Genomic DNA, 23,430 nt, shown 5'->3' with positions numbered 1-23,430 from the left:
TGATTTATTGAATGCAATAATGGCCAATCAGATGCATTTAAGATAGAATCCCTCGGTCAAAACTGACTTTTTTTCAGTGCTGAATTCTGCATACTGGCAAATGCACTGATAATAACAAACAAAGTGCAGATATGAAATATTCATTGTGCAGTCAGCTTCACTGATAATAACTGGAATTTGTGAGATCGCGATCTATGTCAGCTTTTTAGGAATTATTAAGGGAGCACGTTGCGCACATTGCCACATTCAGTCATGCCAAACCATGCACGCCCAGGCCTGCTTGCTTTTATGTTAAATTAACAATGGTTTATGAATGTTAATACTTTAATAACAAATCATTTATCGGGAGCATTTATATGTCTAGGTGGTGGCGACACGTAGGCTAACTTGACAGTATTTCATGATGGAGGTACATAAAAAAATCTATTTACTTTTATGCGGGCGGGAGCGGGACAAAACATGAATGTTGTGGGCGGGAGAAGCAGGTAACATTTTGCTGGAGCTGGACGGATCTCTAATCCCTACATAACTCTATCCCTCAATCCATGAGTCCAGAGAGTGGAGCTACACGTCATTTGGCTCTGTCTGCAGTAGTGAGCAGCACCACTTGGCCTTTGTAGACCATGATGTAGCCTAGACCTGCACGCTTAGTGCGCGCTCACGTCACGTGCACTCTCTTCCATGGAAAACGACACACACGTCACAAATACATAGGCCTACATAAATTGCTTTTACCAGTAATGGTTTAAGATTTCTTATTTAGTTTAATCGTATATATCTATTTTTATCTTTAATGTAGGCCTATATAGGCTATACCATATTTTATATAATTGTGTAAACCTGTGTGTTACACAAATATGTGCGTGCTTTAAAAAAAAAAATCATGTTTGTTTTTTTAAAGCAGGTATAAGATTATAGACTTCTGTGGACAGTGTGTGGTATGTAATTCCTGTGAAAATAAGTGGACGCGATGGCAACATGCCACAGCTGGTTGCCAGAAGAAGCCACGCGCTAATAAAGCGAGTTCACCCTCAGATCAAGATCTGAACAAGTCTAAGCTTGACATCTGACAGGCAGTCTTTCAGTTTAAATGTAAACTGCTACCTGGAATATATATACATGTGAAACATTAATCATGAAAAGTATGCATCTATAATAGTAGTCAACATTTGAAATGGAAAGTTATAGCCTACATGGATTTTGAACAATACCCGTTCTTGTCTTAGGACAACTTTGATGAACTTTTTGATCCACTTCAAATGTTGACTGCTGTAAATAAAACTGATATCTCAAATCAGATTCTAAGAGTTCAGAGCAGAGACAGTTCTGATAATATAACAAATTCCTCCTTTATTTATACCCGCAGCCATGACATGTCAGGTCTTGAGTAAAACTTTATTTTTATATTTACGAAGAAAAAGTAGGGACATCTAGTGGTATCTTACAGTTTAATGCAGTTTGTAAAAAAAAAAAAACTGAAACTTTTCTGCAAAGAAAGTCAAAAACACATGATTGCATCTATATTGCTTGATTTATTTCGGACTAGTAAATAAAGTTAGTAAAACCAAACAACTCTGCCCTTAAAACTACCAAACTTTTGAAATATGTTGTTTCACATAAATGTAGATGCCCCCTTTCAAAGTAATGGCAAACAATGATATCAAGAGTTCAGTTTACCAGTACACCACCAGCTCAATGTAAAAAACAAAATGTATTTTATGGAATTCAACAGTTTCAGTACATTCTAAAAACCTTGCATATGCTCACATTAAATCAAGTTGGTATCAGTTAAACTAGCTCTAAACCATACAAAATAAAAATCTGTGTTTTAGAATATCACAGCAACTTAATACTGGCTTAGTTTCATCATACATTCATCATTCAATTCTAAGAACAAGATGATGTCCAGCAAATACATTTAGCCAAATAAATAAAGCATCAACATCATATTTGAGAGGAATAAATGAAAAGGATGAGGCAGTGCATACAAACTTTACATCTCTATCAGACCATGAGCTCATAGCCACACACACAAAGACATTTGCAGAAGCGATGTTTTGAATTTCCAGGCACTGATGTTAGATAGATCTGACAAACAATTTAAAGGGTCAATGACAACATATTAAGGCATGCATCTAATATTTGGGAATGAATGAAAACCTTTTTTTTTACATAACATTTTCACACTAAATATGATCAAAAATCAGCTGGCCCAATCATACAAAATCATTCTGTAGTGATATATAGGTTATTATGTTGTATAGCTTCACATGCGCACATGTGAGTAAAGATAAAATGTAGATGATACCTCAAGCAGCTTTTGGAAATGTACATCCCAGAATAATTCAAGTTTCAAAATAAGCATGTGTTTAAATAAAACACACACCATCTTAAAAGGCATGATTGTGTAGTCATGGCTTAATATGAGAGTAAATATCAATTTATGTCTATTAGCTCTCTGTAATGCAGATGTTTTTCATGTATGTCTTCGACAAATAATGGAATAATTTTGGCATTATTATTCTGCATCATCCAAGTCTGTCTAAAGTAGTAATGCAAATTGATCTTCGCTAAAAACCTGTAAATATAACTCAAAGTTGCTTTTTCTTCTGTGAAAAATGAACTAATATCTTAATTACGCACAACATATAGAGGTAATCTATATAGGATGACACTTAAACACTTGTTGACCTTTAAAAAAAATACTTCTGGAAAAGGGGGTGGTTGGTCTTCAGCTATGGATACGGACTATTTTGTACCTATCGCGCGTCATTAAGCTGTCTGGCTACAGTCAGTATCTCTTTGGCCCCTTTGCTGAGCAGCAGATTTCCAAGGTCCACTCCTAACTTCACTGCGGCATCCTGGGCTGCTCCGGACACCTTTAAAGCAGTGATACCCACACGCTGGACCTTCTCATCAACCTTCTCCTGCTCCTCAGTCTGGGAATAATGAGGTTACACGCAAACGGATCAGTGTAAAATTCAAAACATTCAGAATATCGGAAATGCTATCTATATTTGAATGGATTAACAACCTGATTGTCTGAGCTGATGCTTGTCTGCATCGTCTCCTTCAGACTGTCTGAGCCATCAAGACTGAATACTGCTCCGGTCATGTAGACCTGTAAAACGAACACAGATCTGTCATTCAGCTGAGAGACATTTTCTAGTTGAGTATAAAGTCAAATCAGCATGATGTAGCTCCTCACTACCTGTGAATTCTTAACTTCAGTGTAAACAGCCACTGGAACACTGCACCCCCCTTCCTATAAAAAAAAAAGTAGTTTAAGGCACATGCACAAAGTTCTTAGAAATGTATTCTTTGTATTGTAGTGGTTTTATATGGTTTTGAAAAACTTTTATACAATTTTCCAGAAAGGGTTTCCATTTAATGACTTCAAAAATGTCATATGGTGTAACCATCAAGTAAAAAGTAATGGTAACACTTTACAATAAGCTTCATTAGTTAATGTATTAACTAACAAGAACTAACAATAAGCAATACATTTTTTACAGTATTTATTCATCTTTGTTAATGTTAGATAATAAAAAGAGTCAATAATAAAAAAATGTGTTCATGTTAGTTCACAGTGTATTAACTAATGTTAATAAATGCTGAAGAAGTATTGTTCATGTTAACTTGGGTAGGTAACCTTATTGTAAAGTGTTACCAATGTAATATAACATATTTTCATTACACATAGTTTTAAATATATTTTTCAAGGTAAAAAAAGTATATTTTTTACAGATGTCACACGTCACAACTGGTATTTCACCCAAAAATGAAAAAGTTACTTCAAAATTAAAAATTATCTTCTGCTGAACACAGAAGAAGATATTTTAAGAATATCGGTAACCAAACAGTTGATTTCCATGGTATCCCCCCCCCCCCCCCCCTTTTCTCTGCATGCTATTAGAGACATATCTGCATGCTTTTGGAAACAGTACCTATATACCTTCATTATATGACTGACAGACAAGAACGGTTTGACCTGAAAATATCAAAATTGAAACTACTGTGGAGACAAAGACACCTACATCTTGGATGCACTTCAGGTAAGCTAAAACATACCAAAATTTAATTTCAAAGTGAACTATCCCTTTAAGAACAGCAGCTCAGAACTGATATTTTTCTGACATTTATTTTGATGTTATTTAAAGTACATTACACTACTTTGATTGTTACATATACCTGCAACATTTCAGCAGTAAATTAATTATAAATGTTAGCTAGATTATATTCAATATCTGCCTGATGTATGTTCCGAGCTTCAGAATTTCTGTTAAGGGAACATAGAGAGCCTCGATGCTCCCTGGTTTTCACAGTGCATTGTGGGACTTTTTAGGGAGCTAACATTTTGCGATTGAGACAGCCCTTAAAATGGCCGACTCCCTGAACAGTGCCCTGACTACTGAACTTGAGATGCCAACATAATGTTACAAATTCCTTTCTATTAATTCATATTAATTAAAAAAAATGATCAACTATATAAAAATTAAACAGTACAAAAATGTTTCTTGAGCAGCATATTAGAATGATTTCTAAAGGATCATGTGACACTGAAGAAGACTGGAGTAATGATGCTGAAAATACAGCTTTACTAGAATAAAATACATTTCAAAATATATTCAAATAGAAAACAGTTATTTTAAATAGTAATATTTCACAATATTACTGTTTTTACTGTATTTTTGATCAAATAAATGCAACCTTGATGAGTATAAGAGACTTCTTTCAAAAACATAAAATAATCTTACCGACCACAAACTTTTGAATTACAGTGTATTTATTAATTAATTATTAATTAATTAAACAGGTGCGAGGGGTTTTACAGCGCAGCAGGATGCCTACCAGGTGTTTGAGGAACGCTCTCTCCGCGATGCAGCTCAACACAGTGTCTGAGTCATTTAATACTGAAACCATTTCCAGGATGTCCCGGTCTCGAGCTCTCACCTCAACTGCCAGAGCGCCCTTTAACAGGATATTAAGAGCAGTCTGTAAGGGTCAGTGCGATAGACATCACCATTGTCCAGGAGATTTGCCCAATAGGGACACTGAATGTTACCCACCTGTCCAACGGCATACATGCAGTCCTCAGGCCCAAGGATCTGAAACAGGATGATACAATATATATCAATATGCAGTATAGGCTAATCAATGCAATAATCTTGAGTTGACCTGAGGGAAGACATTGCAGTGCATTGTAGGTTAAAGGAGGATAGAGGCACCTGGCTAATGCGGTTCTCCCAGCCCATTCTCCGAAGACCAGCTGCTGCTAAGACAATGGCAGAAAAGTCATCCTTTTCATCCAGCTTCTTCAGACGGGTGTTGAGATTACCTCTCTGAAACAACTGTTAAGGCATAACCTCACACAAAACATCAAGTGCTTGTTAACATGCTGAATTCATAATTTAGTTTTTTTGCATCTACAGAAAAAGTGAGAGAAAAACAAATGATTGCTGCATTGCACTGAAAGATACAATGTCTTTAAACTCCAGGTGGGGAAACCTTTTCTTCAGCTGTGCAGCCCGGCGCAGAGAACTGGTACCTATAACACTTCAAATATAAAATGTAAATGTATGTATTTTTCAAGAAAACATATATCCTGTAAATATATATATATATAACAAATAAATAAATAACATATATAAATAAATTATATATATATATATATATATATAATAAGTATATACAGTACACTACCATTAAACAGTTAAGGGTCTGTAAAATGTATCATTCTTATTTTTAAAAGTCTCTTATGCTGCATTTATTTGATAAACAAATACAGTAAAACAATAATATTGTGAAATATTATTATATTTCTAAAAAACTGTTTTCTATCTTCATACAAAAAAAAAATCAGCTTCATTACAGTCTTCAGTGTCACATGATCCTTCAGAAATTATTCAATATGCTAATTTCCTGCTCAATATTTGGTTTAATTAATATCAATGTAGAAAACAGTGCTGCTTAATATTTGTGTGGAAACCATGTATATATATATATTTTTTTTTTTTATATATATTTTTTTTTTATAAATACCGGTAGTTCAAAAGAACATCATTTATTTGAAGTAGAAATCTTTTAAAACAATATGTCTTTACTGGTTAATGCGTCCTTGCCGAATAAAAGTATGAATTTCTTATTAATAAAGTATTAATAAGTATTATTATTATTAATATATACATTCAACAAATATAATTCTGTGTACAGGCCACCGCTTTTACCTCTTGTTGACGAGAGCATCGAGACGTTTTCCTTTATTTTTGGGGTGCAAGACAACAGCATCATGGGGGTTTTCTCGTCTTTAAAGAGAGGGAAATGTCAAATCACAATGTTGGCTTCATAATTAAAAGGATTTGCAATACACTGTACATCAGTATTTCCATACACTTTAATAATTATTTATGAACATTTAGGCTGATGTTTGTGTACTGTGTAACATGACATGTCAGCTACTTTTAAGATAAAAGACCCTTCAGATGTGGAGGAACATATAAGCACTTCAGAAAATAGAGACACTATTGTAATTTCCTTACTTCAGCACGGCTCCTATAGTGAAGCCCACAGGAAGAACAGTAGGCAAGTCTTTCAAAGAGTGCACAACCAGGTCTACCCTATAGAGACACAAATATTACAACAGCATTATTCATACTGAAAAATATGCAACAATGTCGCAATACAAACCTCTGAACATCAAATGCACCAAAAGGCCAAAGACCAAATCTGTATGTACAGCAAAGTATACATGAGTGATATGAAGAAGCAAAGATGGATGGACTCACTCATTTTTTTCCAAAGCATTCTCCAATTCCTTTGTGAAGAGACTCTTTTCACCTATCTTTAACACAGAATTTGAACAATAATTAATTTCTCCAAAAATTGTATATACCGGTACATTAACTTTTAGAATACTAATTAATTGTGACAGCAATGGAACTCTAATATATATATATATATATATATTTTTTTTTTTAGAATAGGACTTACTTTGGATAAAGCTGTGTCAAGTATTTTATCTCCAGTTGTTGACATAGCCACTGAAATAAAATAAAAAATTGTAAGAAGTGGAAATCTGTTTAAGCAGAGTGAATATTAACTTTCGTCATACTTGGTAAACTCAATTACAAATGAACAATAACTGTTGGATATTACACAACAATTTCCTACCTATTTCAAAATTAACATCAGGGTGTAACCCCTTGAGTTTCTCTACAATACTGTCTGTCTGAATCCGAGCCAGCTGAAAGAAATACAAATAACAAAAAGGTTAAAAAGGTTCAACAATATTCTATAATATTGTTCTATAATATCCAGTTTCTTTACTAAAACTAAGCAATCTGATATCCACCGTGACAAAGACAGAAAGCTTATCAAACCCATCACCACCAATGACACACCCAAAGAAACCTACATTTTTTTGTACAAAGTATTGATGAGGCAAAATATATATAGTTATAATATGGAAAGCAACACTTTTACATTGGTACTTTAAAATAAAGCAGTCATACAAATTGTGAAACATGTACATTTAAATACACATTTAAATGTATTAAATGGTTAGATATTCACCATTATTCACATGATGTTAGATACAATATTTTAGATTATCTATTTTGTATGTGTCCTACCATTCAAAAATTTGTGATCAGTAAGATTAAAAAAAAAGATACAGCAAGATGTTTAGCAAGGACACATTAAATTGATCAAAACCATCAGTAAAGACATTTATAATGTTACAAAAGATTTCTATTTCAAATAAATGCTGTTCTTTTGAACGTTCAATTCAATAAAGAATCTTGACAAAAATGTATCACTGTTTCCACAAATATATTAAGTAACACATCTGTTTTCAAAATTGATAATAATCAATGAGCATACATATATTAAATTACCTGGCTTTTTCTGGTGCCAACACGGATCACCCTGCTGACTCTGCCATCACCGTCCTGTAAAAGAATATTTCACACAAAAGTTAGAACCAATACAAAAAGAGTACCAATACAAACAGCACAGAGTAACATTCATGTATTCATGTTCTTCTGACCCTAATGAATTTATAAGGTCCATCTGCCATAGTTGTAGTGAGAAGAGCTGGATTTTTCAGATACTTTGAGTATGAGAAAGCAATGTATACTGAACATGAAGCAAGATAGACCGAAACAAGAGGCACTACGCCCCAGGGTCCTGGCTTCAGTAGATAAGACAATAATGCCTATTCATTGTGTCAGTTAAACACAAGGGAGGAGTAAAGGACCCAAATGTCATTTTTGACATATTACACTAAAACTTTTTTGGGTTAATGTGGTTCAGGTGTAATTTCCTATACTTACTAGCCCTAAACCAACATAACCTTAGCCTTATGCATTATGTCAGAATCGCATACTAATGTGTACTAATTAATTACTGATACTAATGAATAAAATACGGTTAAAGTAGAGTTTATGAATTAGATAGTGAATGAATGAAAACATACCTGGAGATTTGTCTTTCCCGACATTTTCTAAGATGATCCAAGTGAATCAGTGTCGAAACTGATCTCGTCGAAACTGCAGTAATTTCTCAATCATGATTGTAAAAGCGAAAATATTTAAGTCGGACAAATGTCATTCGCAACTGTTACAGGTTGAATATGGCTTCCGTAAAGTGCGTCATTTTGAATTTCAAAATAAAAGTCATTTCGCATGGACCTGTCACAGCGACAATCGCGCAGTTCAAAATAAACGAGTATGGGGAGGCTGCAGACCTGGAGCCGGTAGATATAGGACCCAAACAGTTTTACGCCCCTGGCAGTTTTACGCCCCTGTTGTTCCTGATGCGTCCAGTAGGGGGAGACTGTACAGCGACACGAATTGAGGTATGTTTTAATCTTTTTTAAATTAATTAATTAATTTATTTTGTATTGCAAATGAAAGGATACAGACATTAACAGTGAGAAGAGGGGAAAAAAGAAAAAAAAAAACAACAAAAAAAACAAGGGGGGTATACGGACATCAAAAGAGATTGAATTAGGCTACACAAATCAATACAATATTACATTTTGTCAATAAAAAAATGAAAGGTTCTTTACAACAGACTCAAGGATATTATTTGTTTTAGAAACCTTTGAGTTTAAAGGTTTTGCCATTGGATGGTTCTTTATGCATATGAAACTTGCCCAGAATTTACCAAAAAGTTCAGGACGATCTGGCTTAAATTTATCTTACCACGTATGTAGGACACTGTTTTGTAGCTGTATGACGACCAATAGAGAATAGTACAGCAGATATTAAATCGAGGATCCATATGATTACACGGTACTGTATGTCTAATGGTCTAAATATGGTTAATATCTAAATGTAACTTTATATAAATTCACAACAACATATTTAACTTAGTCTCCATATAAAAACATACGGTGAATAGGCCTATAACTGCAGTAGGTCATATCATTACTTGTCATAACACGTAGTTGATCCAACTATGTGTATTTTTAATTTTTCAATTCACAAAAACAAAAGTCTTCTGTAGGCTGAGTGAAGAGAGTGAACACCGACTGAATATCTGCATCTATTTTTCTATTTTAATCCGTGCAGATCTACACTGTAGCGTTTATATTTAAATGAACAAAAAACACAAAATTGGCAAGTCTATGGACGGGTTATTAATGTGTAAGCGTCGATTTAATGATGTTATTTCGCAGTATATCTCCCTACTGGACGCATCAGGAACAACAGGGGCGTAAAACTGCCAGGGGCGTAAAACTGTTTGGGTCCTATATCTACCGGCTCCAGGTCTGCAGCCTCCCCATATAGAAATAAACGGTTTCGAAAACTTTTATTTTGAATATGTAGTCCTTCTAGAAACGGAAGTTAAGATGAACACAGTAAACGCGGAATCGTTTGTGTTGTCACATCATTCAATCACTTTATATATCAAAATGTGCAATTATATTACAATTTTTGTATGAGCACAATGGTGGAGAATGAATTATTTCGCAAACAAACTTTGTCTATAATGACACTGTTGTCAGAAACAGCTCGAGACGAAATTCAGAAAGTTTTTGACTGTGAATTTCGCCCATCCCACAATGAAATCGGTTGTGACAGAGATCCAATATTGGAAATGAATGAGAAACAACGCAGACTGGTACGTTTAGTTTTTGTTCTGCAGATATTCTGCGTGGTATTTAATTTTTATTAAGGGATTTTTTTTGTCAGTTGTGATCCATCAGAGTTTTTGCTCTTTGTAGTATTTTATTTTAAGGTTAAGACACGTTTTATATGATTATTCAAGTATTTTTCTATGTTTAACACTATAATAAGTAACTGTATTTCATTCTTTCAAAGAAATGTTCAGTAGTTCCATCTTGCTAGTTCCAAAACTGAACATTAAGGCAGGTGAAGAAGTCCAGAAAAACAACCAGTATTTGATATCTGTTGCAGGTAAAGCTCACAGCTGTGATGGAGACCTTTACCAACGTGGCTGTTCAAAAAATATGCAAAGTCTTCAGTTATTGCTTTGCTCTTAAGCCAACTCAGCTGAAGGCCTCTAAAAGTTACCATGCTGATGTAGTAAATGTGAAAGAGATGGTGAAGGAGAATCTGAAGAAACCAGTAGGAAAAAACAATCAAACTGTCAAAAATGTGCCCGGTAAGACGTCCTGCATTTTAATTGAATGTCATTTGTTAAGAATATTTAATCCACTACAATTTTAACTAGTAATTTCTCACCCTCCTCTCAGATTCGACAGCTGTAGCTCCATCAGTGTCGACGGAGAGACCGAATATACTCACTGTGTTACCTGAAGAAAATGTACAACCACAAGATTCTGTTAAAGGCCAGCTGGTCAGTTCAATATTGAAATAATGTAACTAATTTGTTTGCCAAAATGCTTGCGACAGCGTTTGTATTGATTTTCTTTTTCTTTCAGTGTGCAGAGGAGGGAAACGTTTCTGAATTTTCTCCTGAGTCGTCAAGTGGTGGAAAAGAGAAGCCAGTCCAAGCATTTTTTATAGAATGTATGTGCTGCACAGCTTTGATATTTATGTGAAATAACAAGCTAAGAAATGTAGAAATTTAGTGATTATTAATTAAATTATTTATTAATGTATTTATTGTTTATTTTTTTACACTTCAATATGTTTGGCATTGCTAAATAATAAAATACTAACCTTACAGAATATATATATATATATATATATATATATATATATATATATATATCTTGAAATAGCCTAACTTTTCCCCAATCCATAGTTTTATTTATCTTTTTTAGTACTTTTAATTATAATACATTTAATTTATTTAGATTAGTTTATTAAGGCTTTTATTTAGATTCAAAAAAACAATAAAAACAGTAATTTTGTGAACTATTATTACAGAGGATATAGTTACTATTTTCTATTTGTATATATTTTAAAATGTAATTTAGTCTTCAATGTCACATGATCCTCCAGAAATCATTAAAATATGCTGAATTGCTGCTTAAGAAACATTTCTTCTTATTATTATCATCAATATTGATATACACACATACATTGTACTTGTAACTTGTAGTAATTGAAACCCTGTTGATGTTTTGCAGTTGAATACAGTACCATTGCCTCTGTTGAAGACCAGCAACCTGAAGTAAACCCGCAGGCAGAGCAAAGCAGTACAAAGTCCAAGAAAACCAAGAAGACAATATCATTTGACTGTAATGAGTGCGGAAAGAAATGTATCTTGAGACACTCACTAAATCAGCACAAATGTGGACATTTAAAAGGGCCACACAGTTGTGAGCAGTGCGGGAAGAAGTTTAAATTCTTAAAAGGATTAGAGAAACACCTACTGCATCACAATTCAGCCGATAAGAAAGGACTCTGTAAAACATGTGGGAAAACCTTTGCCAATGTTAAGATGCACGAACGTGTCCACCTGGAAGTGAAGCCGTTTCTTTGTTCCATATGTGGACATGGCTTCACCGTAAAGGGGAGTTTACTGGCACACCAGAGGATCCACACAGGTGAAAAACCATACAGCTGTGAGACATGCGGGAAGCACTTTACACACTCTGGAAACCTCACCAACCATCTGACTGTTCATTTAAATGAGAAACTGTGGAAATGCAGTCTCTGCGACAAGACATTCAAAACAGAAAAGCAAATGAATTTGCACCAGGTTGTGCATACAGGGGAGAAACCCCATATATGTCATTTATGCGGGCAGAAGTTTGGCCACATTACAAACCTCAGAAGGCATCTCCTTGTGCACAGTGGTGTGAAGCGGCATGTGTGTGAAATCTGTTCCAAGCAGTTTTATCAAAGCAAATCTCTGAAGAGGCACATGGCGATACACGGAGCTCTGAAGTCATTCATGTGTGAAATATGTGGGAAGAGCTTTGTTTTTAACTATGCTTTACAGAAACACTTACTCACACATAGTAAGAATTCCGGAGCAAATATAGATGGCAAATCTGGATATGGAAAGAATTCTTTCCCGTGTGATGTATGCGGAAAATGCTACAGTTCTACCGCTTTCCTCAGAATGCACGAGAGACTCCACTCAGAAAAGGATCCGTACATGTGTAAAGTCTGCGGTAAAAGCTACAGCAGCTTGTATACGCTGAAGGAACATGAGCAACTACATTCAGGGGTGACGCCGTTCAAGTGTGGTGTGTGTGATAAGACTTTTACTCAGAGAATTGGTTTGAAAAAGCATGAGATTGTTCATACCAAAGCTAAACCCTACAAATGTTCTGTTTGTGGGAGCAAATTTGGACTTCCTTACAGTCTTAGACTGCATATGCGCATTCATTCCGGTGAAAAGCCACACAAGTGCGAAACTTGCGGAATGTGCTTCCGCTTATCTGGAAACTTAATCCGACACAAGCGTGTCCATACAGGCGAGAGGCCGTTCAGCTGTGAGGTCTGTGGGAAAAAGTTTGTACAACTTAACCATGTAAAGGCACACATGCAAATCCACACTGGTGTGAAACCCTACACGTGCCAGAAATGCGGGAAGAAATATGCATACCGTAGAAATTACAATGACCACAAATGTATACCTGTGTGAAAAAGAAGTTGCTTTAAAGGAATTTTGTTTTGAGCTGAATTGCAGTGACATTTTCTTTGTTATATTTACAGTTTCTTTCAGTCAAATGTTTGGGAATGTCATGAAGGTTCACTATATGTTAAAGACAAAAATATGTACCATAGCACAGTGTATTTGTTTACCTTTATTCTCTTTCTTAGACGAAATTCTGGATAAGTATCAATACATTTTTCATTCATTCAATAGAGATACATTAATGAATTGGGTCTGAAATCAAATGATTTTTAAGCCAATTATTAATGTGCAAAATCAATAGTTCTACATTGCGAATTTCTCATTACAGTTTGTTGGGAATGCAATGTTTTTTTAACTATTGTTTTTTATATATAACATAACCATTCCTGTAGTTAAAGGATTAGTTGACTTCAAAATGAAAATTGATTTATTCAAAAAACATATTTTCATTACGCATAATTTAAAAAAAAGTTTTTTTTTAATTGTACAAATGTACAAGTCATTACTTTTTTCATTTACTAATCATTTACTCACCCTCAAGTTTTTCCAAACCTGTATGAATTTCTTTCTTCTGCTGAACACAAGAAGATATTTTGAAGAATGTCAGTAGCCAAAACAGTTGATGTACCCTGTTGACTTCCATGGTATTTTTTTCCCTACTGTGGAAGTCAATGGGGTACATCAACTGTGGTTACCGACATTCTTCAAATATCTTCCTTTGTGTTCAGCAGAAGCAAGAAATTAAACACCCACGACTTGGGGTGAGTAAATGATGACAGAAAATTTATTTTGAAGTGAACTATTCGTTTAATAGTAATATTCACTATGAATAATAATAAAGCACATAAATTGTTGTACATATTTGCTGTGCCTGTAATGGTTGAGTTGTCAATACGTTGGACTTTTCTTATCAAAACAGATAAATTATTAAATGCAGTGGGTTCTCTATGTTCTCCAGCTTTCGTGAGTATAAATTACTTTTATTTTGAAAACTTTGCCTCGGAAGTACAGGAACTGACAATTTGATGGTCGGTCAAGTCCATTATCCAGAAAATGCTCTGACTATTATAAATAGTATAGTATTATGTATAATTAGTCGTAATTAAAAAAGATTTATGGTCAATGGCGCGTATTCGTATACTTTTACTTTGAAATGGTCATGAACAAAAGAGGAAGTGTTTAGCGCTGAGAGCGAGAGCGCAACTTTTTCAGGGAGTTTGCATTCCAGACGCGTAATTACGAATATAATGGTTTGCCTTTACTAAGAACACTTATTGGATCATTTGTTTGCATGTTTCCAAACTGCCTTTACAGACTGGACTGCCAAAGCAGATTTTATTTGTAGAAAAATTCTTGCAGAAATGTTATTTTGAAACACCTTTGAAACACACTTTCTCATTTTTGCACATCTCGTAATTGTGGTCACTATGTCCAGGTATGAGCTTTTTCAGGGTCAAACTACTCTATTCATCGTATTCATGCTGGACATGCCAAAACAGGACACACCAAAGACATGCAGCTTTGCTGAACCTCAGCTCAACATGACACAGAGTGACACTCTGACTCACATGGTAAGAATTTCTGTTATTAAAATTGTTTGAATAATTTGAATTGTTGGATATATATATATATATATATATATATATATATATATATATATATATATATATATATATATATATATATATATATAATTATTAGGGTTTTCTTTCTGTGCTGAATCAAAAACAACAATATGTGTATTATGTCTTAATACATAGTGATGGTTATACAGTATAAAACATGTCCATGTGATGTGAATTACAGCCTGCGCAGGAGAGCAATGCAAGCAAATGTGTTGGTGGAGGACAGAGCAGAAGACGACATTCGGACTGTAGTCATTGGTGATGGTAATGTATAGTTCTCATACTTGCATTATTATGTATGTCATTTACATAAAAGCCTAAATGTACAGCTACTATAGTATATATAGTAAGGCTATTTCTTTGTGATGACTGCATTGAGTCTTGTTCTGCACTCACTCGTCACAGTTGAAGAGTACCTTTGATAAAAATTACTGACTTCTACATGCTTTAAAAGTGGGAAAACCTGCAAAATCGGCAGTGTATCAAATACTTGTTCTCCCCACTGTATATGTTCTACATTAATTTTGGATTATTGTGTTATTTTTTCCATCAGCCGATGACGTGGGCTGGTCTGAATATCAGGAAGGCGTGTTGCAGACATCAATCAAGCAACCCGAAAAGCCACAGGACAAAGAGTCCTTTGCATGTGAGCAGTGCGGAAAGGTCTTTCCAAAGATGTTCTCTCTTCTGCGACACAAACGTGTGCATTGTCAAAAAGCAGCATTGTTGTGAAAAATGCGGGAAGAAGTTCTCACAATTAAGAGCGCTAAAAACTCATGATATGATATATTTAAACGCTATATAAAGTGTTTAGAGGCTGTTATTTATGCAAAAGGAGGATGCACAAAATATTGAGTTAATTATTATTTTGTGGTGCCTAAATTTATGCACATGCCTAATTTAGTTTAAATAGTTCTTGCACACTTTCCATAAATCATATAAACTTTATTTCACTTCTCAAATATCACTGTGTTTGTCTCCTATATGATATATTTAATTGACATTTCTTATCCAGACAACCAATGATTTATAAAAGAAAATCATGAAAATTTACAGGGGTGCCCAAACTTTTTCATACCACTGTACATGCACCAGAGGGTGCACACGGGTAAAAAACCATACACGTGTGATACCTGTGGGAAACGTTTCTCTCTGATAGGCACCCTAAATTGCCACAAGAAGTTTCATTCAGACGACAGGCCGATAAAATGCAGTCATTGCAGCAAGAGCTTCAAGTGCAAGAGTCATTTGAGATGCCACCTTCCTGTGCACACCGGTGAGAGGCGATATACGTGTAAAATCTGTGGTAAATTATTTGCCCATCATGAAGCTATGACACGCCACGTCTTAATCCACACACACTGGTGAAAAGCCATACATCTGTGAGGTGTGTGGTAAAAGATTTTCGCAGAGAAGCAATTTGAAAGTCCATATGCGGGTGCATGAAGAGAGGCAATTTAAGTGTGAAGTGTGTGGGAAAACATTCCAGCATGAGTTTTTGCTACAGAACCATGTTAACTCACAATCAGACAGAAAATTCAGGAGATAAGAGCAATGGCCAGTTTCCGAACTTCAACTCTGCATTTAAAATGCAGCCACATTCAGACAACAGCAAAGTGTTTACATGCGAGCGCTACAGCAATGTTTATAATCTTCGCATGCATGAGAAACTTCACTCGAGGGAGACCCCGTTCATTTGTGAGATCTGCGGTAAGGCCTACGTACTCAGGAAGTCGTTTTAAAACTTTGTGCCACTCAGTAGAAAGGCCTTACAAATGCATAGTGTGCAGGAAAGCGTTCAAGTGGTCTGGCTCTTTGAAAATGCACATGAAGACTCATACAGATGTAAAAACTCACAAATGTGAGACTTGTGGAAAGACCTTTCGCTTGTATGGAAATTTAAAGCGCCACAGGCACGTCCATACTGTGGAGAAGACGTTCAGTTGTAAGGTTTGTGGGGACTGGTTTCGAGAACCCGACCGTGTTAAAGCACATGAGTGAAACCCTACACATGCCAGAAGTGTGGGAAGAATTATACATATCTTAGACATTTCAATGATCACAAATGCAAACTTGTGTGAAAAAGATGTGGTGGAAACATTGTAATTTTTCCTTGGCAAATGTTTCTATTATGAAAACATTAAATTAAACATGCTAAACAATTTGTTGTACATTTTTATGTTACATTTTCAATGGACCTATATCAAGTGGTTTGATGCATAATATCAGGGTACCTTCACAGAGTAATAATAATTTATGTAAATGTTGGCATGGTTATGACAAACCTGGAAACTTTAAATTGAGGAAATTGTGTGTTCCAAGTCTGTGAAAGTCGCATAATCAAATCTTAAACGCAATAAACATTTTTTAAATAATCAAAATGTTTCAAGTAAGCTCTGATATTAATTATTTAACCCCTGGTCTTGTGAAGATTCTTGCGAATAATGTTATAGATTTAGGCTTTTCAATGAATATTCAAAAAAATGGAATGATTCCTCAACGAATTTAACTGATAAAAGTATTTTAAAAATCATTATCCAGTCATCAAATTACAGTAAAGGTTCATTGTGTCAAAAGTGTTCATTGCTTTGTTATTTAAAAAATATATCTGAGGGAATTTGTTATCAAACCAACACAAAAAAAATAAAAATGTAATTAGGATTTATTTTATTTTGTAATTAGCTAAGCTAAGCATGTATCCTTTGAATAGCGTTCAGATACTTTTATTTTGAAATTATATTATATTTGTTCTGAGATATATTTTGAATTGACTGAGGTCAATAAGGGGTCTTATTTTTAGAATCAAGTTTCTAAGCCTTATGTTTTGTTTGTTAATCATATCCAATTTCTTTTGTCGAATGGCAAACAATTCGGGTACTTTTATTTTAAAACAAAGAGGAAGTACTTTACCAGTGCAACTTTTCTAGGGAGTTCAAGATATGAATTATCCTCTGATTCTGGCTAGCTGTCAGGCACAAACTGAGTTGGATTTACTGCACGTCTCTTAACGGTGGTCACTATGGCCCGGTATGAGCTTTTTCAGAGTCAAACCACTCTGGTTATGTCATTACTGACGGACACGGCCAAGCTGGAGATACGAAAGACTTTTACATGCAGCTACGATGAATCTCATCTCACCATCAAATCAAACGATAACGTTACTCAGATTCATATGGTAGGATATGAAAGTCTGTTATTAGAACTTTAACGTGCATGGTTGAAATTGATTGTTTATTAAAATAGTGAAAGAATCCTCCTTTTGTTTACAGCCTGGGTAATAAACTTATATTCATACATTATTTTCTATTGTGTTTTAAACATGAAATTGGCCATGCTAAGGTTTACGACTGACTCTTTAATGTTTGCATGTCTCTCTAAGGCTCATACACCTATATTTAGTTATGTATGATATATTTGCTGTTTCTATTATATTACATTTTTATATAATGCTTTTTTTTTGTTGACTATGAAAACGGTGCCTTAATTCCTTTGTTGTATTTACAATTTTTAAACGTATAATTTCAAGGTTTTATATTTATCATTTTTCTTATTTCAATGCAGCTTAATTCCATAATGGAGAGGTTTGCCAAAGAAGCAGTGCAGAAGATTTGCAGTCTCTTCAGATACTGTTCATCTGTTGCACCAGTTCCAGCACAAATGTGTTTGAATGGCCGAGATGACATAAGGAAGACTTCATCTCAGATGGGACGTGACCTCAGTGGAACAACATGTATCCTAAACCAGGAGTTTCAGGGTACTTGATTTCAATATCAGGCCACTCTAGAGACTTGCAGATGCAGCACTCTCTATCTTCTTTAGCATTTGTGGTCATTTTTGTTTTGTGTTCCTCTCTTACAGGAGATCCGATATCTTTCTCTATGAGTCCTCTGAATGAGTTGGCAGCAACGTCTCACCAGCAACCTTCAAGCATTGAGGTGAATAATAATACTGTGAAATTTCTTTTAAGGAAATAACTTACATGTGTGTTAAATGTCGATTGAAACATTTACATGTAATGTGAATTATAGCATGCACAGGAGGACAGTAATGCAAGCCAGTGTCGTATGGTGGCAGAAAAGGCAGAAGAAGCCATTCAGACAATATTCATCAGTGACGGTAAGAGTCCCAACTTTCAGTTTGAAATTACTCAGCCTCTTTACCATTTGCAATCATTCATTGTGTCAAGAACTTCTAAATGATTACTGCTGCTGTTTTACATTACCAAAACTTACATTAATCATTAGTGTATAAATGTCAGTGTTGTTATTGTTAAAGGTAGGGTAGGCAATATTTTAAATAAGTTTTTAATGAGTTTGATACTCTCTCACATTTTATTCACATAGCAATCAATAATAGAAGTGGTCTAAATATTAAAACATGTACATTTATCTTTTGTCGAAGTCTCAGGAACAAAACATTTTTTGTCCAATCATTGCATTCAGTCCGAATGCTATGATAGGATGTCCTACCTGCCTGTCAGCATATGTATTTCCATACCTTCGCACACCTGTCACATGTCGTCAACACGTTTTGTAAGGCTATGCAGAGTTGTAGACAGACAGTCACAGAGCTGCGCAAGAAAAACAGCAGCCACCTTTTACAGTTCCTCCTGAACCAAAACAACAAGTTAATGTTGCGTTCATGCCATGTCATTGTAATTACAAGATGGCAACCCATGCATGGAGCTGTTCACGTCCTCGGACTCGGATTTATGCATTTCTATGCCAACACTAACAATGCTGAAATGAATCGGCAGCAGTCAGGTGATTCAAGTCAGAGCTCTAAGTTGTTTACGTCCTTTATTATTGTAATGTTATGTGCTTTGAGACATGAGGCAATTTAACGTCGTCTCTCGAAACGCTCTGCAGACTCTGCTCTGGCTGTGCATGTCTTTTGGAGGAGTGGCTTTCGAGTCGCTCTGAAGGGAGGCTGGGATCTTATGGGATCTCAAAGCTAGCTTGCTTGCCTCTCTTAAATTGCCTACTCTACCTTTAACTAAAACTTTTAAGAATGTATTTTGTTAATTTAAATAAAGCTGAAAAACAAAATTAAATGGCAAGTAACTGAAATAAACTAAGTTGAAGAAATGTTGCTTCACTGCTATTTTATTTTTGTGAATATTCTGGGAATATATGAATAGACTATGATTGATGTTGATGTAATGTTGTTTTTCATTTTGCCAGCTGCTGATGACGTGGGTTGGTCTGAAGATCAGGAAGGTGTGTTGCAGACATCAACCGTGCAACCTGAAAAGCCACAGGACAAAGAGTCTTTTGCATGTGAGCAGTGCGGAAAGGCCTTTCCAAAGATGATTTCTCTTGTGCAGCACAAACGTGTGCATTCAATCGTGAGGCCGCACAATTGTGAAAAGTGTGGGAAGAAATTCACACTGCTGAGAGCGCTAGAGACTCACCTTCGCAAACACTCGCAGAAGTTCGAGAAGAAGAAATTTCCCTGCGCTACGTGTGGAAAGAGCTTCAGGGATCTCGCAGCGCATGAACTGGTCCATGCGGAAGTCAAACCATTTACCTGTGAAATATGCGGACAGGGATTCACAATCAAAAGAAGTTTATACATGCACCAAAGGGTGCACACGGGCGAAAAACCATACAGATGCGACGCCTGTGGGAAGTGTTTCTCCCTGATTGGCACGTTAAACTACCACAAGAGAATTCATTCCAGTGACAGGCCGATAAAGTGCAGCCAATGCAATAAGACCTTCAAGTACCATAAACTTTTGAAACACCACCTTCGTGTGCACACGGGCGAGAGGCCGCACACGTGCGACATCTGTGGGAAGAGTTTTGCACTTTCCGGGACTCTGAAACGCCACATTCTCATTCACACCGGCGACAAGCCATACGTCTGCGAGGTGTGTGGCAGAAGATTCAATCAGAGAAGCACTCTCAAAGGCCACATGCGAGTGCATGGAGAGAAGCGATTTATGTGTGAAATGTGCGGGAAAACATTCCAGTATAATTATATCCTAAGGAACCATATTCTAACTCACAATCAAATTGGAAACCCGGGAGATAAGAGCAACGCTCATCGCTGCGATGTGTGCGGGAAGTTCCTGAGCTCCGCCTACGCATTGAAAACTCACCTGCAGCTGCATTCGGACAACAGCAAACCGTTTACGTGCACGTTATGTGACAGGAAGTACAGCAGCGTACATTCCCTCCGGATGCACCAGCAGCTTCACACGGGGGAAAAACCTTTCAAGTGCGAGATCTGCGGTAAGGATTTTTCTCTGAGGGCTTCGTATAAAACCCATATGTTTCTGCATTCAGGAGAAAGACCTCACAAATGTGTATTGTGTGGGAAAAGATTCAAGCTGTCAAGCTCTCTGAAGATGCATATACGCACTCATACCGGTGAAAAACCTCACAAGTGTGAAACGTGTGACAAGGCGTTTCATTTATCGGCCAATTTGAAAAGACACAGGCTTGTGCACACCGGGGAAAAGCCGTTTACCTGTGAAATTTGTTTGAAGAGTTTCACACAGCCCAACAATTTGAAGGCCCACATGCACATTCACACTGGCAACAAGCCGTACACATGCACTAAGTGTTGGAAAAGTTTCGCCTATCAGAGGAATTACAAAGATCACAAATGCGCTCCACTTTAAATGATTTCAGCTTTCTGAACTGAAATGACTAAATTGAGTAATGTCTACCTACAGGTCCCTGGAATTTATTTAGGATTATAATTAATTTTGTGGAAATTACAAGAAATGCTTGACTGTATTTATTTATCTATCAAAAAATAAAAAGCTGTTTTCCTTGTAATTTTAGGTCTGTTTTATCATCTATAAATTTTGACATAGAGGTAGGGGTGTGCGATATCACGATTTTTGATCGTGGACGATTAAAATGTCTCTACGATCTGCTTTTGAAGAAAAATCGTATTATCGCGTAACAGGGAATTCTATCAGTTGCAGTTTTGGCGCCTTCGTCCCAACATATACTGTACAATGTGATGTACATTCACATCGCATGTTAACGGAGAGGTCGAGTTACACTCACGGGATACTGCAATTCACAAAAGTTCATTATTTGCATGTGCTTTAAAGCCTGCCGGTTAAACATTTCATTTGCGCGCTGATGCACCATACTGTTCTAACATGGGCTTTTCTGAAGCGCACATGCACTTAAAAGCCTGTCAAACAGCGGTCCTTATTTACTCACTCTAATGTTGTTCCAAACTTGTAATTTCTTTCTTGTGCTGAACACAAAAGAAGATCTTTTTAAGAATGTGGCTAACCAAACAAATGCTGGTCAGAAAAAACAGAATCCAAATAATGTTGCACGCTTCCGTAGCATGTAATCATTGTCCTTTGATGTAATACAAACACTGAGCGACTGAAGGTGGATGTAATGATCAACTAGAGCATTCTAGAAGCTCTCACGTCCACAGACAGGAAGTGGGAGGAAAAGTGTGTAATGCTGCAAGGGATTTAATGAGGCTGGGTGCTAAATATCAACATGTGGTGTTGGCTGGCCTGCTGCAAGCTGAATTCAGGGGAACCAATCACCTTATCACAACAACGAAAGAGCAGCTGGGAGCTCGGGGTTCCTCCTGACTGTGCCTCCCGATGATGGACACAGTGAAAAATATACTATTTTATACTTTTTTGTCTAAATAAATTGAAAATAAAACATTTAAAAAGGGTATCACAACATTATAATGTAAATAATGAAAAATGAGATGGCTAAAAATTGAAATTTGAAAATTTGTAATTGAAATTTGAAAATTGAAATTAGAAATTTGCTAATGGCATTTAACAGTGTTATAAATTATTAAGTGTTTTAATGTACAAATATACTAACTTTACCTTTCAAAAGTTTGTGCTCTTTTTAATGTTTTTGAAAGAAGTCTCTTATGCTCACCAAGGCTGCATTTATTTGATCAAAAAGGCTGCATTTATTTGATCAAAATACAGTTGAAACATTAATATTGTTAATAATTATTACAATTAATCCGAGGGCAAAAAAACAGCTGTCGGAATCCGTTCCCTCACTGGGTTTGGGTCGTCCAAATCCCAAAAGTATGAAAAAACCCCCCCCAAAAAACGATGACCCAGGACTTGAACTCTGGTCGTCAAAATCCCAAAAGTGTTAAATGTCAGTGCTTAGACCACTAGGCTATAGGGGACAACTGGAAAACAAAAATTGTTGAGTATTTGAACCTCACTGCTAAGAAAAATGAGGGGGGGAGGGGGGGGGGGGGGGGGACAGAATCCGACGGCAAAAAACAGCTGTCGGAATCCGTTCCCCCACCCTCATTTTGAGAGGTTTTGATGAAGTGCCTTAAAAAAAGGCTGATTCAATTTTTTTGTGGATGGAGCTTAACTGCCATCAGTTTAAAGAATATATTTTGCCTTTAAACCATGATAGAAGAGTATGAAAAAAAAAAAAAACGATGACCCGGGACCTGTCGTCAAAATCCCAAAAGTATGAAAGAAACAAAAAAAAAACACGATGACCCGGGACTTGAACTCTGGTCGTCAAAATCCCAAAAGTGTTAAATGTCAGTGCTTAGACCACTAGGCTATAGGGGACAAGTGCAAAGCTAAAGTTTGTTGAGTATTTGAACCTCAGTGCTAAGAAAAATGACAGGGGGGTTTCAGAATCCGACGGCAAAAAAACAGCTGTCGGAATCCGTTCCCCCACCCTCATTTTGAGAGGTTTTGATGAAGTGCCTTAAAAAAAGGCTGATTCAATTTTTTTGTGGATGGAGCTTAACTGCCATCAGTTTAAAGAATATCTTTTGCCTT

The 23,430-nt window shown here is 35.9% G+C and overlaps 3 protein-coding genes and 1 long non-coding RNA gene across 7 annotated transcripts; 3 read left to right on the top strand and 1 right to left on the bottom strand.

Moving 5' to 3' along the window:
• Positions 1-1,515: 1,515 nt before the first annotated feature.
• hmbsb (hydroxymethylbilane synthase, b) lies at positions 1,516-8,734 on the bottom strand. Of its 4 annotated transcripts, none has more exons than XM_079611229.1 (15): positions 8,477-8,733; positions 7,896-7,949; positions 7,171-7,243; positions 6,991-7,040; positions 6,786-6,841; positions 6,540-6,617; positions 6,228-6,305; positions 5,481-5,556; positions 5,229-5,342; positions 5,070-5,108; positions 4,852-4,971; positions 3,212-3,265; positions 3,035-3,121; positions 2,760-2,939; positions 1,516-2,088 (listed from the first exon to the last, which is right to left on the bottom strand). In XM_079611229.1, the coding sequence occupies exons 1-14, from the start codon at positions 8,498-8,500 to the stop codon at positions 2,760-2,762; spliced, it is 1,083 nt and encodes a 360-aa protein (XP_079467355.1). In that variant the 5' UTR covers positions 8,501-8,733; the 3' UTR covers positions 1,516-2,088. The 4 variants fall into 4 exon arrangements, with proteins under 4 accessions (XP_079467355.1, XP_079467353.1, XP_079467354.1 ...); XM_079611227.1 differs by lacking the exon at positions 8,477-8,733 and adding an exon at positions 8,048-8,168 and having other exon boundaries at positions 1,954-2,088; XM_079611228.1 differs by lacking the exon at positions 1,516-2,088 and having other exon boundaries at positions 2,173-2,939; positions 8,477-8,734.
• A 1,054-nt stretch (positions 8,735-9,788) lies between these two features.
• Positions 9,789-13,979, top strand: LOC306996767 (uncharacterized protein). Its single transcript, XM_079609624.1, has 5 exons — positions 9,789-10,128; positions 10,425-10,632; positions 10,724-10,827; positions 10,913-11,000; positions 11,567-13,979. The coding sequence occupies exons 1-5, from the start codon at positions 9,946-9,948 to the stop codon at positions 13,033-13,035; spliced, it is 2,052 nt and encodes a 683-aa protein (XP_079465750.1). The 5' UTR covers positions 9,789-9,945; the 3' UTR covers positions 13,036-13,979.
• A 46-nt stretch (positions 13,980-14,025) lies between these two features.
• Positions 14,026-17,031, top strand: LOC306996771. Its single transcript, XR_013797169.1, has 4 exons — positions 14,026-14,057; positions 14,465-14,600; positions 14,836-14,918; positions 15,208-17,031. It is a non-coding gene; the product is annotated as an uncharacterized lncRNA (long non-coding RNA).
• A 375-nt stretch (positions 17,032-17,406) lies between these two features.
• On the top strand, positions 17,407-21,545 carry LOC306996768 (uncharacterized protein). The gene is made up of 5 exons (XM_079609625.1): positions 17,407-17,829; positions 18,216-18,408; positions 18,513-18,589; positions 18,683-18,770; positions 19,838-21,545. Exons 1-5 carry the CDS (start codon positions 17,674-17,676, stop codon positions 21,280-21,282), a joined length of 1,959 nt encoding a protein of 652 aa, XP_079465751.1. The 5' UTR covers positions 17,407-17,673; the 3' UTR covers positions 21,283-21,545.
• The last annotated feature ends 1,885 nt before the right edge of the window (positions 21,546-23,430 follow it).

Source organism: Phoxinus phoxinus (genome assembly GCF_949152265.1).
Source record: "Phoxinus phoxinus genome assembly, chromosome: 4".
Taxonomy (NCBI): domain Eukaryota; kingdom Metazoa; phylum Chordata; class Actinopteri; order Cypriniformes; family Leuciscidae; genus Phoxinus; species Phoxinus phoxinus.
This window is presented reverse-complemented; position numbering and strand designations above follow the sequence as displayed.

Excerpts from the sequence above, each read along its gene's own strand:
- LOC306996767 (XM_079609624.1), top strand. The coding sequence starts at position 9,946 with ATGAGCACAATGGTGGAGAATGAATTATTTCGCAAACAAACTTTGTCT. Across the intron at positions 10,129-10,424 it reads ATGAGAAACAACGCAGACTG|GTAAAGCTCACAGCTGTGAT; the intron begins GTACGTTTAGTT and ends TATCTGTTGCAG. Across the intron at positions 10,828-10,912 it reads ATTCTGTTAAAGGCCAGCTG|TGTGCAGAGGAGGGAAACGT; the intron begins GTCAGTTCAATA and ends TTTTTCTTTCAG.
- hmbsb (XM_079611226.1), bottom strand. The coding sequence starts at position 8,077 with ATGGCAGATGGACCTTATAAATTCATTAGG. Across the intron at positions 6,842-6,990 it reads TTGACACAGCTTTATCCAAA|ATAGGTGAAAAGAGTCTCTT; the intron begins GTAAGTCCTATT and ends TCTGTGTTAAAG. Across the intron at positions 3,122-3,211 it reads CTGAAGTTAAGAATTCACAG|GTCTACATGACCGGAGCAGT; the intron begins GTAGTGAGGAGC and ends TTCGTTTTACAG.
- LOC306996768 (XM_079609625.1), top strand. The coding sequence starts at position 17,674 with ATGGCCCGGTATGAGCTTTTTCAGAGTCAAACCACTCTGGTTATGTCA. Across the intron at positions 17,830-18,215 it reads ACGTTACTCAGATTCATATG|CTTAATTCCATAATGGAGAG; the intron begins GTAGGATATGAA and ends ATTTCAATGCAG. Across the intron at positions 18,771-19,837 it reads GACAATATTCATCAGTGACG|CTGCTGATGACGTGGGTTGG; the intron begins GTAAGAGTCCCA and ends TCATTTTGCCAG.